This window comes from Pseudorca crassidens, chromosome 7 (genome assembly GCF_039906515.1).
Source record: "Pseudorca crassidens isolate mPseCra1 chromosome 7, mPseCra1.hap1, whole genome shotgun sequence".
In the NCBI taxonomy this organism is placed as follows: Eukaryota; Metazoa; Chordata; class Mammalia; order Artiodactyla; family Delphinidae; genus Pseudorca; species Pseudorca crassidens.
This window is the reverse complement of record NC_090302.1, coordinates 50,121,631-50,138,493: the sequence shown is the minus strand read 5'-3', so window position 1 is coordinate 50,138,493 and position 16,863 is coordinate 50,121,631. Positions and strand designations below refer to the sequence as shown.

At 41.1% G+C, this 16,863-nt stretch overlaps 1 protein-coding gene across 6 annotated transcripts in view; it reads left to right on the top strand.

The window, feature by feature from the left end:
* TJP2 (tight junction protein 2) overlaps window positions 1–16,863 on the top strand; it is a 133,832-nt gene that overhangs the window by 105,143 nt on the left and 11,826 nt on the right. For all 6 annotated transcript variants that reach the window (XM_067744224.1, XM_067744221.1, XM_067744227.1 and 3 more), the window contains 11 exons: window positions 161–314; window positions 1,855–1,963; window positions 2,069–2,202; window positions 3,645–3,711; window positions 4,772–4,922; window positions 8,662–8,770; window positions 10,022–10,232; window positions 11,092–11,279; window positions 11,912–12,007; window positions 12,749–12,828; window positions 13,243–13,453. In XM_067744224.1, the coding sequence (XP_067600325.1) occupies window positions 161–314; window positions 1,855–1,963; window positions 2,069–2,202; window positions 3,645–3,711; window positions 4,772–4,922; window positions 8,662–8,770; window positions 10,022–10,232; window positions 11,092–11,279; window positions 11,912–12,007; window positions 12,749–12,828; window positions 13,243–13,453 (1,510 nt within the window). The remainder of the gene's footprint in view (window positions 1–160; window positions 315–1,854; window positions 1,964–2,068; window positions 2,203–3,644; window positions 3,712–4,771; window positions 4,923–8,661; window positions 8,771–10,021; window positions 10,233–11,091; window positions 11,280–11,911; window positions 12,008–12,748; window positions 12,829–13,242; window positions 13,454–16,863) is intronic.

Here is a 16,863-nt window from a genome sequence, read left to right as displayed (position 1 = left end):
AAAGGATAATTCATTTTTATTCAGTCAGTCATCCTAAAGCCCACGTCTGTTTGAGTAACTGAGCAAAGCCCTTAACTTTTTAGAAGAGGAAAATAAGAATTTTCTGTTTTGCTGTGGGTAGTTGTATTGCATGGAACATTACTGTTCTTCATAAACACAGATAAATGGAACCGTAACTGAGAACATGTCTTTAACGGATGCCCGAAAACTGATAGAAAAGTCAAGAGGAAAACTCCAGCTCGTGGTGTTGAGGGACAGCAAGCAGACGCTCATCAACATCCCCTCGTTAAATGACAGCGACTCAGAAATAGAAGGTAAAGAAAGGGGAGGCTGTGAGCTGAGCTGGAGGAGAGGAAGACTGTTGCTTCTGCATTGTCATCTCTATCTAGCATAGCCATTCACCTGGAAGTTAAATTTCTAACAGAAGCCTCTCTTTTAAACTTTAATTCCAGGTTTGGTTGTTATTTTCTTATTAAAGGGTCTGTTGAAATTAGGATTCCAGTATGAAATTCTGGTGTACTTGTGAATCCCTGCGGACTCTGAGGCCATTGAAAACAAAACTTGTTAGTAAAAAAATGTATGTGGGAGTGGTTCACAGAACTAACCACATACATTTGTAAATTGCTCATTCTTGTGCTTTATCATGTGATTTTTTTTAAGTGACTGTTAATATTTCCAACAAAGAGAAGACAATGTAGAGGATAGTTAAAACTGGTAGACACTATAATAGACTCAATCAGAATGGATGAATAGTCTGGTATTCATTGGTTAGCAATCTGTGTCACCTCTTCTCTTATGAAGCTATAGTCGTTTCTTTTTTTTTAATTTGAATATGAATTTTACATAAGATAACATTTATTTATTTGGTCTCTCTTCATTAATTTCCACAGCCAAATCCAACTTCTTGTCCTTCAAAATGGTCTTGTGTCTTCTTAGCCCTTCACTTTTCGGCGGGGCGGGGGGCTCTCGGGCATGTCTTTATTATTTATTTTTATTTTTTTAATTGAAGTATAGTTGACATACAGTACATACGATAACATTTTAACCATGTAAAAACTACCAATAAAAATAAATAGGCATGCTATTTCCTACTTAATCATCTAGTATTGGCTTTGTGCAGAAAAGTTTAGAAAATATTAAGTTCTCAAGTTTAGAAATGGACTTGTTGATCTTTAAAAGAATTACTTTATAAAACCTTAAAACTTGGTTTAATTTCTATTATATACAATGTCTAATCAGGTGGTTACTGCTCTGAATACAGGAAAACACGTAGAGCACAGGAAGTAATGCCAGGGTGCTAGGAGCTTACGGGTTATTTCCTTGTTACTCCAAGTGTGCTGCTTAGCCCACTAGCAGCATCGTGTCATCCAGGAGCTTGACGGAATTGCAGAATCTCGGGCCCGGCCCAGAAGAGTTGCATTCTAACAAGATCCCAGGTGATATGTACGCACATTAAAGTTTCAGAAGCACTGGTCTATGTGCACACTCAAAATGAGTGTGTGTGTGTGTGTGTGTGTGTACCTGTGTATATACACTAATATAGATTCACACATACACACACACATATATATATTCCCATCATTGGATTTTGTCTCTTCAGTGTCAGCTTTGATGGAAAGTATGATGAAAGAGGAACATAAAATTCTGGATTTAGAGCCCTCTTTGTTAATTAATGCCTTTCCTTTCAAACGATCAGATTCTTTTTTTTTTTTCAACGAAAGACTCAGACTAATAGCACATTTACTGCCTGCCCTCTCTTCCATTTCCCCTGTTTCCTTGCCCAGAGAATAGAATAATTTCTGGCACAGGTCTCAAATGTTTTATTAAGAAGTCTTTTCTTATTTTTGAAATCAGATATCTCAGAAATAGAGTCAAACCAATCATTTTCTCCGGAGGACAGACGACAGCAGTATTCCGATTATGATTATCATTCCTCGAATGAAAAGCTGAAGGAAAGACCAAAGTAAGATGATGAGTATTTTCCCTCGCCCACATCCCTGTGAGTGTACGCACATATGTATTTGCAAATCTGTCACATGATGAGACGTTAACATGACGTGTGCTTAAGTTCAAGAGAGGACACGCATAGCAGATGGTCCAGGATGGGCGCCACACCCACTCCCTTTAAGTCCACTGGAGATATTGCAGCTGCAGTGAGCGCAGAACCCAGCAAGGAACCCACATACCAAGAGGAAGCCCCAGGTGAGGCTCATTTTAAACAGTCATGTTCAGGTGTCAGTGCTTGGTAATTCCAGAAGGTGGCTGGAAAGAGAGAGAGAAATTATTTTAAAATCATTTTTATATATGGAAGAGGCACTCCTGTCTCATTTAATATTGAGAAAAATACAAAGAATAACAGCTCTTTCTGTGTGCCAACAGATTGGTCACCTTTTGTTATGTTTCATTAGTCATGGTCCTTTTGTCTCCCATCCCTGATCCCAACCTGAACTGTTATCTGCTCACAACACTTCTGACACCAACTGTGTGGGTTTTGTCCTCTGCCCAACTACCAGTTCTCGAATTCTCCAGACACCGACCGGGTGTCGTACAGTTCAATTCAGTTCTGGCACTGACTACCCAAGTTCGTGCAGACCCCACAGGTTAAGGGCTCCGTCTCACAAGATGCCCCCACTACAGGCGCCAGTCACGAGTCCCGGGTTGCCGCCTTCACTTCCGACCAACCAGCTCTAAACTGGGGGTTCCCGTGACTCTTTCCTCAAGTTTGATAATTTGCTAGAATGACTCACAGAACTCAGGAAAGCACTTTATTTACTATTACTTTTTTTTTTTTTTTTTAATACAAGATACAATTTAGGAAGAGCCAAATGGAAGAGCTGCATAGGGCAATGTCTGGGGAGAGGGTGGAGAGCTTTCCTGCCCTCTCCAGGCACATCACCCTCCCAGCACCTCAATGTTTTCACCCACCCTGAAGCATTCTGAATCCCCTTGTTTATGGGGGCTTTGTCATGTGCATGGCTTTCTCTTCCTGGTGACCAGCCCCATCCTGAGGCTCTCCAGGAGTCATCTCTTTAGAACAAAGGATGCTCCCATCACCCAGGAAATTGCAAGGGATGTAGGACCTCTGTGTCAGGAACTGGCCTCAAAGATGGAACATTAGAGCAAAAGATACTCCTGGCACCCCTTTTACTCCAGAGATGAAAGGGACTTTAGGATCTCTGAGGGTGGGGAAGAGACCAAATACATACTTCTAATTATGTCACAGTCACATTTTGTCAAATTTGATTAGTTGAAGTCCTTTTATGTCCCATTTCTGATCTCAACTCCATTCCCTACCCCTGCCCCCAACCCCATAAAATTATCATGATTTAAATGCATAAATATTTATCCATGGAAAAAAAACAGCATTATTACATGGCTTTTAAGTTACTTAAAAAATGCTACCTGCTTGTAAACGTGATTATGCATCTTGGATTTTAAAGGTTCATTTTCTTCTCACTTCTTTTGAGAAATCATTGACACCTACTAATGCCTCAAACTTAAACTTAAGACATTTTTGTTTGATGTGATGACATATGTAGCATAGGGTACAGACTTGAATTTTTTGTGGATTTTGTGATCTTTATATTTAGAGACAAGACAAAGCCTGTTAGTCCAGGTCGGTAATGATGTTTTTTAATCCACAGTTCCTCCACCAAAACCAGCCCCAAGAACTGTTCTTCGTCCAAGTCCTGAAGATTTAGCAATATATGGGTATGTATTTCAGTCTTTCTTGCTTTCCCCCTTTCTTCCTCCACACAGCTCTATCTCCTTAATGGAAATTTGGAAGAATGGTTTTCTTAAACTTTAGATGGTGATTTTGCATATAATTAGCTGCCCTTTAACCAACCCCTATTGCTACTGTTTGTGAGAAAGAGAAATCATTTGTAGGACGAGTAAAATGTGGAAGTGAGTGAATGTTAACTTTGTCTGCTTGCCTGGCTAGTTTTCCAGATATTATTTTGAATACTTGAGTTTGCCAGGTCAAGAACGCCCACATGGATGAAGTATTGCTTAAGTATGGTGCCTCTGTAGGGGCTATAGTGACAGGTGATCCTGGCATGTGGAGGGAGGGGAGAAGTGATACAGTGCTCTGCACTTGACAGTGAGAACCCCTGCTTCCAAGCAGTGGCCTCTGGATTCGGATCCTGCTTCCCTGGACCCAGGCTGTGTCTCCATTTGACAGGATCCCTATGGGGTCAGCAGGCTTTCCTTTGAAAGAATCCTGAAGTAGGAATCAGATGGCCTTGATTTTTGCTCTAATCCTGCCCATTATTTGCTTTTAATCTTGAATGAGTGTACTTAAACATTCTCTATTTCTGTTCTTCACTGGTAAAGTGGCCTACTGATATTCATCTCACAGCCCCAAGGAAGATAAAATTATAGATTATGTGAGAAAAATGAGAGAGAGCTTTTTTCTTTTTTTTTTTTTTTTGTGGTACGCGGGCCTCCCACTGCCGTGGCCTCTCCCGTTGCGGAGCACAGGCTCCGGACACGCAGGCTCAGCGGCCATGGCTCACGGGCCCAGCCGCTCCACGGCATGTGGGATCTTTCCGGACCAGGGCACGAACCCGTGTCCCCTGCATCGGCAGGTGGACCCCCAACCACTGCGCTACCAGGGAAGCCCCGAGAGAGATATTTTAAAAGGGTAAATCACTCTATAGATAGAATAAATTAAATTGCTCACTGCTAATGTTGGTTTTCCTTTACCCCGCCCCCAACCCCCCCAAAAAAAATCTCCCATCTTTCTTTCCTGAAACGGAACCCATTGCAGCCCCAATACCAAAATGGTGAGGTTCAAGAAGGGAGACAGTGTGGGCCTCCTGTTGGCCGGTGGCAATGATGTCGGGATATTTGTGGCCGGCATTCAAGAGGGTACCTCAGCAGAGCAAGAAGGTCTTCAAGAAGGGGACCAGATTCTGAAGGTAGGAAATCCCAGCCCTGTTTCTAAATGTTACTGGGGAAGAGTGGGGTTTTCTGGAGGGTCTTACATAAGGGACAGGAAAGTGGTCCAGCTTGTGAAAATAGACCAACTGCAGGTTTGTTGCTGCCAAGCGTCAGGTCTCTGTTTCCTTCGAATGGGTCCTGTCTCCTAGTCCTGGAACCCAAAACTCATTCCTATGTCTGTGGGACTTTATAGTGTTCAAGACCCTCACAAAGATTTTTATTAGTTTGATTAACAAAAAAATGGAGACTTCAGCTAAAGGGCTAGGTAGAAGAGCTTTCAAAAGATCCTGCTAATGGTTGGGTTTTAGTTGATGCCCCTGCTTGGTTGTCACTCTTCAGGCCGTGTGCTGGAACTGAACAAAGGTGGGTATTGGCATCAGATCATCTGATTTGAATCCTGTCCCAGCTTCATATGAGTCTGTGGCCTTGGCTTCGGCTGTGAGACTCGGGTTTCTGTATCTGTTCAATGGGGATAAGCATACCTGCCTCGCAGGCACCCTGGGAACATTAGAACAGATGATACTCGCAAGGCGCCCAGCAGAGTTCTTGGCACAGAGTAGGAAAGTCAGTGTCTGTTCTTTATCCTGTTGGAAACTAACCAGTTGCTGCCATTCAGTGTGTTACTTACATCTAAAATTGTCCAGGAAGGAGAATCCCTGGTTAATCAAATATTGGTACTTTTCAATTTACTATATATATGTTTGTATAATCTATTGGTTTAAAAAAAAGGATAACCAACTCATCTCTGACATTTTATCATGTATTTTCCACTGACTTCAGTATTAACTTCAGGAACACTGAGTACCTTGTGACTATAAAAATACAGAATGCTGGGGAATTGTCTACACCAGAATTTCTGCTTCTGTAAACTTGCATTTCTTATGCGTACTAGGTGGTCTGGTAAGAGCGTCTAGCCTCAGAGGAGAGGGGAGAAAAGCAGAATTCCCAAAGGAAGCAGGCAGAGCACAAAAAGCGGTGGTCCTTTTCCTTCTTGGCCCTTGGCCTCGTGGTGGTAGTTCAGATTTCATTTCTGGAGCCGATGAAGAGCAAACCTTGACCTTGAGCTTTGCTGAAGCTTTCCAGTGACATTCTAGACCCTCTTTGGCTCTGGACAGGATCCTAGAAGACTAAGTGTACCTGAGTGAACCTCAGGGTACCACATGATCCTAGGAAATAGCACTTACCAAGTGCTACCGATAAGAGCCCCGTTTGAGTGCCAGCTTATACCAATTTACTCGTGGGCTGATGCCAAAGAAGAAAAAGCGTGTTTCCTAACTGATGTGGGACCGTAGGAAGTCAGGTAGGAATTTGGAAACTTGTGCTCACAAAGGTTCAAGGATGACATATTTTTGTACCCTGTGGGGAAAAGGATTTTTAGAATTTTCATGAAAAAAAATAGTAAATTCACTTAGGGGCTTGACAGACCTCTCTAAGTCGTCAAAATGAGAGTCACTCCCATGTGTAAAAGTCGTGATACACAATGTTTTCTACTTGAGAAAGTGTCTTGTTTCCTGTTACCACCTTGGCGACAAGGAAGAAACTGTGGGAACCAGCTTCTTTTTTTTTTTTTTTTTTTTGCGGTACTCCAGCCTCTCACTGTTGTAGCCTCTCCCACTGCGGAGCACAGGCTCCGGACGCGCGGGCCCAGCTGCTCCGCGGCATGTGGGACCTTCCCAGACCGGGGCACGAACCCGTGTCCCCTGCATTGGCAGGCGGACTCTCAACCACTGCGCCACCAGGGAAGCCCAGGAACCAGCTTCTTTTGCAGTAGTCTCATCTGGAGGTCAGGCAGTAGATGGTCCTCATTCTTGGGTGTGTGGAAATTTTCTGTTGACTACAAAAGGAGCCCTCAATTCTTCAAAGGGGTGAAAAAGATTGAGCTCACCTACTGGGGCAGAGAAGTTGCGACACAGCCTTAGCGTAGCTGACACAGAATCCTCTTCAGGCTCACAGCAGACACAGCTAGACCGTGTAGACTACTAAATAGATAATGGAAGAGGATATTTATTGGGGAGGGCTGTACAACCTAACCAAAGTGCTGTCTTGGCCTTTTTTCCTTTAATTTGTTTCAGCACTCCTTTTCATGGTCAAATTGAATATATCAGGGTACAATGTACATACAGTAAGCACTTTACTCTGCTGTGGGTTTTTTAAGTGCAGCTCTTCCTTTTGTAAAGGTGACAGCTTGACATGTGGAACGAAAAAGTGAGTGTGCTGTGGCGAAATATGTGCCTTGTAACTAACAGGAGTGCACATGCTTTAGTGCTTGGCTTACCTATCTCTTTGCTTATTTTTTTACCTGGTATGATTGTCATTTCTCTTTCAGAAACTATTAGAGGAAGGGAAAGAGAAAAAAAAGCTCCTAAGTTTGGTTATTAACCATGTGGATTTTAGCTACCATGTGTTGCTTTAATTTTGACCATTATAGTTTTTGGCTTGACAGAAGGTCAGTCTCTGAATAGAGAAGGACAGAGGGACCGCCAAGGTCTTCCCCCATGCCCTGTGGCCCTATCTTATTTAAATAAACAAATGCAAGCATGTACAGTGCATATAAAAACATACACGTGGCCACATATAGACACAGATGTAGATCTGCAGATGGTGCATAAGAAAGGATTAATTACCAAAGCGTGAATATCCCTAATTCAGGGACAGAGAGATGGGAATGAGCTGTCTTAAGTGCTATAAATATTGTTTCAATGGAAAAGTTGACGTGATTGGTTTAGTAAATCACTCTATTTTAAACGCACCAAGTAAATTTTAATCTCATGCCTATTTTCACTTAATGGTAAATTCCAACCTTAATTAAATTAGACTCAATTAATGATCTTTTTCAGTAGTAAGGCATTACTCTTTGATTAAAGGATTCTACAAGTCCTCAGTGACTGAAGAAAATATTTCAGAGGAATTCTGTATCTTCACTTCTGTAATACATTATCAAAATATTAGGTACTTTAAAATCATTTTTACATTTTACTTATGTGTAATTATTCTGTTTTAAAGTGGTTTTCAAGGTACAAGACAAAGATGTCAAAATGTCTTTTTCTTTGTCCCACTTTTCAGTTTTACCTGCTTTCTAACTTGTCTTCTGAGCGCTATTTACAGTGTACCCTACTCAGTGGGGAATAAATGTGAACTTCTTGCCCATTATGTATCAGAAGCTTAAACTAAAAGCCTATAGATTAGGCTAATGGTCTGCCACCTAAGACTAATGTTCTTCAATTTCAGGTGCTAGAAGCTGTAAGAGAAAGGTGGATTTGGTCGGAATCCTTCTTTGCAGGCTTTTATTTGAATCAATTTGAAAAGTATTAGTGCCTTAAGCTGGGCCAGCACGCTCATTTACCATAGACCCCACCAGTCCTTATTGCATTACAGTAATTGGATTTGTACCTTCCTGGCCACCTCTACAGGAGATTCAAAGAAGAGAGGGAAGCAGACACAGCTACAAGAAATTCTAACCTGATCCAGTGATGAGTCCTTGGTGGAATGGCATAGTCCTAAGGGGTGTGCAGTGTGGGGAGGCAGGAGGATATGGTGGTACCCACAGCCCAGGCCGGGTGCTAGGAGTCCCTGGGTAGGGCACGAAGGACTTCTTTACATCTGAGGTTTGCTGTGGGCAGGCCCTGATGAAAACAAACAGATCAAAAGCAGGTGGCACCTTTTTGAAAACAACTTATTTCTTCTTGTTTTGTTTTTTCTGTTTGCCCCTCCGATCAGGTGAACACCCAGGATTTCAGAGGGCTCGTTCGGGAGGATGCCGTTCTCTACCTGTTAGAAATCCCCAAAGGCGAAATGGTGACCATTTTAGCTCAGAGCCGAGCTGATGGTGAGCAAGTTTGGTTATGAGTTTAGTGGGCGGTAGGAGAGGGAGGTAGCTTGGGAGCACAACAGGAAAATCTGGGTATTAAAATATCGAAGTGGATCCTGACACCTGATCTCTAGGTCGTAGGTATGTGGAAAGAATTCGGGTACCATTTAACTTTCTATACACATGTTTTCTGTGCACCTACTGAAAGAATTTCACTAGTTGTGTGATTTTGGAGTAAAACTGCTTTTCTGGACAGAGATCCATCCTTAATTACTGCCTGAAGTTATTATTGAGTTTTTCCATGACAGATGGAAAGGGCCACACCTGCTGGTCAGCTCTCATATTAACCCGTATCAGTCTGACAAGTTGCTTCACCTTTCCAAGCTTTATTGTTCTCATCTGTAAAATGGGGGTTAATAGAATCTTCTTGTCTGCTTCAGCTAGTACAGTTGATTGGCAACTGTATTAAGGTTCTCCAGAGAAATGGAACCAATAGGATGTGTATGTGTGTGTGTGTGTATATATGTATATCTTTCTATACATAGAAAGAGAGAGACAGAGACAGAAACAGGCAGACAGAGAAAGGGAGAAAGTGAGCTATTTATTGATACTGTGAGGAATTGGCTTACATGATTATGGAGGCTGGCAGGTTCCAAGATCTTCAGGGTGAGTTGGTGAGCTGGAGACCCAAAGAGAGCCAATGGTTTAGTTCCAGTCCAAGTCCAAAGACCTGAGAACCAAGAGAACCAATGGTGTAGTTGCTGTCCAAAGGCGGACTGGCTCAAGATCCAGGAAGAGCCAGTGTATCTGTTTGAGTCTGAAGGCAGGAGAAAAGCTGACGTCCCACTTTGAAAGGAAGAAGGGTTCATTTTTCTCTTACTCGGGGGACGGTTTACCTTTTTGTTGTGTTCAAGCCTTCAATGGACTGGCTGAAGCCCACCCAAACCAGGGAGGGCAATTGGCTTTACTCAGTCTGCCCGAGTTAAATGTTAATCTCATCCAGAAACACCCTCATAGACACACCTAGAATCTGGGCACCCCATGGCCCAGTCAAGTCGATGCATAAAATTAACCATCACAGCAACTCGTGAACTTAGTTACTTGTCCTTCTTCCTGTTTGAACTATGGTTCCCGTGGGGCCTGTGTGCTGAGTTCGCTAAATGCAAAGAAAGTAAAGAGGGTGACCAGAGTTCAGAGAGCTGATAACTCTTCCAGAAAAGACCTCTGGCCAAGCTGAGTACCACATGCAATGATGCTTTTGTCTTTCAGTGTATAGAGACATACTGGCTTGTGGCAGAGGGGATTCGTTTTTTATAAGAAGCCACTTTGAATGTGAGAAAGAAACTCCACAGAGCCTGGCTTTCACCAGAGGGGAGGTCTTCCGTGTGGTAGATACGCTGTACGATGGGAAACTGGGCCACTGGCTGGCCGTGAGGATTGGAAATGAATTGGAGAAAGGCTTAATCCCCAACAAAAGCAGGTATCTTGAGACTGCACACTCCCACGCAACCCCTTTAAGCCTTCCTCCCACAAGTAAACAACACCTCCCCCCGCCAAAGGAAGCCCCATATAACTTCATCATTTGTCATCACAGCCTCTCCCATCATCCATTTCTTGTGTATGAGGAGACCTTGGAGATAACTGCGGGTTTGGTTACAGACCACCGCAGTGAAACGAATATCGCAGTGAAGCAAGTCACACAAATTTTTTGGTTTACCAGTGCATACAGAAGTTATGTTTATATTTTACTGCAGTCTATTAAGTGTGCAATAGCATTATGTGTAAAAAGAAAATGTACATACCCTAATTAAAAATTCTTTATTGCCAAAAAGTGCTAACCATCATCTGAACCTTCAGTTAGCCATAGTGTTTTTGCTGGTGGAGGGTTTGAAATTTTGAGAGAATTCCCGAACTATGACACAGAGGCACAAAGCGAGCAAGTGCTGTTGGGAAAATGGTACCGATAGATAGACTTGCTCGACGCAGAGTTGCCACAAATCTTTAATTTGTAAAAAAAAAAAAAAACGCAATATCTGCAAAGCACAATAAAGAGAAGTACAGTAAGACAGGGTGTGTCTTATATCAGCCTAAACAGAACAAACCATGTCATCATGTTTGTTACTGAGCTATTTCCGCTGGATTTTATGTGCACCTAGCCTTTCTCTGCCTCCGTCCAGAAGAGGAAGGCCCTGTGTTTCTCACCCCGTGCAACTTGCTCATTGTCAGGCTGCACCTCTAATCTAAGTCCATGAGTGACATTGACTGAATTTGATTAGTGACCCACACATTTGCGCATTTCCTGGCTTTAGACCTTTACTTCCCCTGGTTTCTTCTCTCAGAGCAGAACAGATGGCCAGCGTTCAGACTGCCCAGAGAGACAGCAGTGGGGACAGGGCAGACTTCTGGAGGATGCGCGGCCAGAGGTCGGGCGTGAAGAAGAACCTACGGAAGAGTCGGGAAGACCTGACGGCCGTTGTGTCAGTCAGCACCAAGTTCCCGGCTTACGAAAGGGTTTTGCTTCGAGAAGGTGTGAAAGCCAAGTGGGCCAGGAAATAATCCAACTGGGCTCAGAGCCTGTTTTTCTTTGTTTTTTAACTTTAATGATCACATTCCAACTTATCTGTATCCCTTAGGCCAAGCCAGCTTACAGATTGGAATCATGTTTAAACATGAAATAAGACTTACAAAAAAGTGAGCTGTGCCAACTCGTAGTTCTACAATCTCAGTTATTTTTTTTTAATACTACCATTCAGAAGTTTTTATATATTCTGTAGAGCAAAGCTTATCTTTAGTAATAGTGGGAGGAGTGAACTATAATAAAAGAGGGAGCTCTTTTATTTTTCAGAAAAGAGCTAGTCTGAATTGGAGGTGGGAGAACACACAATTTCTTTCATTTAGTTGTGTTATCAATATATAAAATACTTTTGCTTCTTAACAGCTAAGGACAGGTAGATATCTTCATGGCTTTTTTTTAAATTGAAGTATAGTTGCTGTACAATATTATATGTTACAGGTGTACCATATAGTGATTCATAATTTTTAAAGGTTATACTTCATTTGTAGTTACTATAAGATATTGGCTATATTCCTCATGTTGTACAATATATCCTTCTAGCTTATTTTATACCTAATTTCATGGCTTTTCTTATCTCATTTCAGCTGGTTTCAAGAGACCTGTGGTCTTATTTGGCCCCATAGCAGATATAGCCCTGGAGAAGTTGGCAAATGAGTTGCCTGACCTGTTCCAAACTGCTAGTAAGTCTGTCAGTGATATTTTTTTCTCCACCAATTTTTATTTTGAAAGATATCTAACATACAGAAAAAATAATTAACACCCACATACCCTTCATCTGGGGTCACTGTCAACAGGTAACGTTTTGCCATCTACACTCTTTCCCCCATAGACACACACATGCATACACACAGACACACACACAAATTTTTATAATTTCTGCTGCACTGTTTGAAAGTTTAAGTTGCAGGCATTATAACAGTTCCTACCTCTGTGAATCTCCTAATTCTCCTCCTATACAACCACAATACCATTATCACAGCCAAGAAATTTAACATTGATACAATAATTTTATTTAGTATATAGTCCTTTATTCAAATTTCCTTCATTTATCCCAATTATGTCTTTCATAGCTTGTTGCTACTGTTTTTTTTAAATTCAGAACGCAACCAAGGAGCATGCAGTACTTTTGATTTTTATGTCTTTCTGGTCTCCTCCTTTTTCTAAATTAGTTTGTAATGTGATATTTTGAATAGTCCAAGCCATTTGTCTCATAGGATGTTCCCTGTTGGCCTGGCCTGTTTCCCCTGGTTAGATTTTGGTTAAACAGGTAGTGTGGGTCCTTCCCATTGCCTCTCATTAGGAGACAGCGAATGTTAGCTGTCCCATCCTTGCTGATGCTAGGTTGGTGTACTTGGTTGTTACTGGTTTCTAAAATTTTATTCAGTCCCTCCCCCGCCCTTTTTCTTTTTTTGCTTTTGCAGAAACAGAACCAAGAGACGCGGGATCTGAGAAATCCTCCGGGGTGGTGCGGTTAAATACCGTGAGGCAAATTATTGAACAGGTGAGGAAATTCACCAGAAGGCCATGCTGTCAGAAAGAATTGGGTCATGGATTGCTGCAGTCTTTTCAAGAATAGAATCTATATTTTTAATAATTATTAACTGTTAATGATAAAAGCTGACTATAAACATAAGCTGTTTCAGTATGTGGAAACCAGCTGATGTTCTGTGGCACTGATATGTTGGTTCTCTCTGAGTTCTAAGCATTATACCAAATAACCTGTTAATTCATTTTCTCAGAAGTTCTCATAGATTGGTAATATTAAAGTGGAGGGTAACATTTTCTGCTTTTTGATTTAAATTGGTACATTTTATCTGATGCAGCCTTTACTTATCAATACAAACTCGTTGATGCTATGTGGCTTTACATATTCACTCACATACCCATTTATGTAACTTTTTCCCATTTCTAACAGGAAAAGCATGCGCTCCTGGATGTGACTCCTAAAGCCGTGGACCTGTTGAATTATACTCAGTGGTTCCCGATTGTGATTTTTTTCAACCCAGACTCTAGACAAGGTGTCAAAACCATGAGACAGAGGTTGAATCCGTCATCCAACAAAAGTTCTCGGAAGTTATTCGACCAAGCCAACAAGCTTAAAAAAACTTGTGCACATCTTTTCACAGGTAAGTGAAATGCAGAATGTAGTCTCTTTGCTCAAAAGTGAGAAATAGAGAGTTGTAGAATGGAAGGAATAGGAAAATAATCAGAATGGAGAATAGTAATCTGAAATTCTATTCATGACTCCTTGAAAAGTCGCTAATCCTATAAAGTGAGTATACTAGACTCCTGGCGTTTGTACATTTAGCTTTGTAATTTTGACTATTTGAAAATGATCATAAAGATCCATAATACACAATACCTGGTCATTTTGATGAGGCTCAAATTTCGGGGTGGGACTACGAAGCTAGTGATTAAGCCTGGTGTAGCACCAAGTACCCATATCTGTTATGGATTGTGTCATGGTTCTCTGCTTACCATCCATGCATGTGCTGACTTACAAGGTGATCAGAACTTGGTTTCATTATTTTAAAATGTCCTTGAAATAGAAACTTGAACACTCTGGATATTAGATGATATTAAGGATTTATTACTCCTATTTTTAAGATGAAAATGATATTGTGGTTATGGGTTTTTTTAAGAGTTCTTATTTTTTACGCATATATGCTAAATAAAATATTTATGGATGACCTAATATCATGTCTGGGATTTGCTTAAATAATCTTAAGTGAGACTATAGGCCAGACTGGCCAAGAGTTGATAGTTGTTGGGTGACGTGTACATGGGAGTTTGTTAAACTGTTCTCTTCACTTTTGTGTATGTCTACAATTTTCCATAATAGAATTGTTAAAAATATTTATTTATTTGGTTGCACTGGGTCTTAGTTGCGGCTCATGGGCTCCTTAGTTGCAGCTTCAAGCCTCCTTAGTTGTGGCACATGGGCTCTTTGGTTGCAGCAGGTGGGCTCCTTAGTTGTGGCACATGGGCTCCTTAGTTGTGGCATGCATGTGGGATCTAGTTCCCTGACGAGGGATCAAAACCGGGCCCCCTGCATTGGGAGTGCGGAGTCTTATCCACTCTGCCCCCAGGGAAGTCCCATAGAATATTTTTCAAAGTTCCTGAAATGAAGACCTGCTGCCTACTGCTACTGTTATTCATGAAAATAAAATGATTTAAGAATGTGACCTGTTTTAGTAACTGAATACGTGCACTATCTATGAAAATGACTAGTTCTGTGAATGTGGTATAATTAAGGGTCTAACAGGGTGGCATGAAGTTTTTGGTCATGTAGTTTTGTGGGAGCAACATGAGGAGACTGTGTGGATGTAATTAATATCCTTAGGATAATGATAGCTCTTTTGAGTTCAGTGCCAGTCATCACCAACCTGTGTCATTTTTAGCTTATCTGACACTGGGAAGGGGAGGGGAGGGGGTGAATGATTGATGAATGTCCACATTAGACCCTATTTTACTCTTACTGGCTTTTCTTGTTAAAGAGTGAGATGCACTCCTTACCACTATGGTGAAGTACTCTAACTAAGAGGTAGGTAATCTAGCCAAATGCAAAGAAGGGAATGGTGTGTCATAAACTGGGTTTTTGTGAATGTAGCGTCTTAAGAGCTTGTGCTTTTGGTATGTTCATATATAATCTTTCCTCTGTTGTTTTTACTACTACTACTATAATTATTATTATCATCATTACTATTTTTGCGGTACGCGGGCCTCTCACTGTCGTGGCCTCTCCCGTTGCGGAGCCGTGCAGGCTCAGCGGCCATGGCTCACGGGCCCAGCTGCTCCGCGGCATGTGGGATCTTCCTGGACCGGGGCACGAACCCGTGTCCCCTGCATCGGCAGGTGGACTCTCAACCACTGCGCCACCAGGGAAGCCCGCCATCATTACTATTTTTATTATAGCTATGGCTAACAGTGGTACAGACTTTCATGTGTACTGTCTTATTAGGCCATAGGAAAGGCCAGGTGATTTCCACAAGGTCACACATTAGTGTATGGCTAAGCCCAGACTAACATTGTAGTGTCTCTGACTGTGGGTCCAATATTCTATATACTTTACAGCACAGATGTATTATCCTAATGCTGAAAGGGGTCATATAGTGCTGTTTCTCCATTTAATAGATAATTTGCCCATTGAACTGAGGTCCATATGATTGCGACTAAGCTAATCAGGAAGTTGAAGGTTTGGGGATAACTAAAGTTGGAGGCTGTGACTCTGTGAGTGTCCAATTTCATCTAGAACTTGGAGGTGATCCACTGTCAGCATAGGTTGCCAACCTTCGGTATGGAATTATTTGGTCATCAGGATGGATGGAGCAGGGTGCCAGGTAACTTATCAAAAGGCCCCAGTTGTCTGTGAGATGGCCTTTCGCAGCAATCTTCCAGACTTCTAAGTTTAACTCTTGAGAGCTGTGTGAATGGCCCCACTGAGCGCTTTCTATGCCTCGTGTCTCACTCAGCCTGGCCAGGCTGTGATTTGATTGTGTGCACCATGGCCAAAATCCAAGGTTTTTTTATTATTTTAAATTTATGTCATTTTAATGAATTAATAATTGGGAAAGATAGAGCTACTATGATGAACAGTAATTCAAAATCAAGGCTTATGTTGCAGGTGGTCTCACCAGGCTCAATATCCTTCTTTTTTCCTTGTTGCACAGTAACAAGAAAATCTTGTTTCCCGCAGGTGATTATTTAATTATGATGGTATGAAAATGGCTCTTCTTGAAGTTACTGTGTAGTAAACGTGATTGAGTAGAAGAACTGAAGATTTGTAAACTGTTAGTGTGTTGGTAAATTGTTAGTATTTCAGATATAGGACAAATCAGGGCTTAGTATGATAATAATAGTGAGTGGTTACAGGAAAAGCTAACATTGCTAGTGCTTGTTGATTTACATTTTTTGTACTGTTATACTTATTGTTATGTCTTGGTCATTTTTGAAAGTTATAATTTATTTTATAAATTATTTCATCTTTTGTTTTTTTACATATGTCCATTACTATTTTTACAATATAATAAATGCCTTTTACCTAAAAACTAAAAAAATTAAAATGGCTCTTCTTGCAAACTCAAGATACTTCTTAATTAAGTGGAGATGACCAGGGAAACTCCATTCTGAGATTTGCCCCAAAGCAAATTAACTTGTCAATGTAAATTAAAATATTAGGCTGCCCAACCCTCCCCCCTCATTTAAAAAAGTTTATTTGAGAATACATTTGCATGCATATGTTGCAAAAATTATTTTTTAAAACCTGAAGTTTAAGTTACATGCTTTCTTGGAATTCCTGAAGCACTCAGTTCATGGTTTAAATACCACGGAAATGGAATTATGGACTTAGAGACCCACACAGGGCCACCCTTTGTATGAAACTGTGGGATTTTTAAAGTACCAAAGGATAGCACTTTTATCAGTTTTCTAAGATTTCATTAATGTGAAATTTGTATAATTCAGTCCTGAGATTTTGGAAATGCTAAACAAATGCTATTAGTGATACTATTTTACGCTTTTTAAAAATCTTTATAGG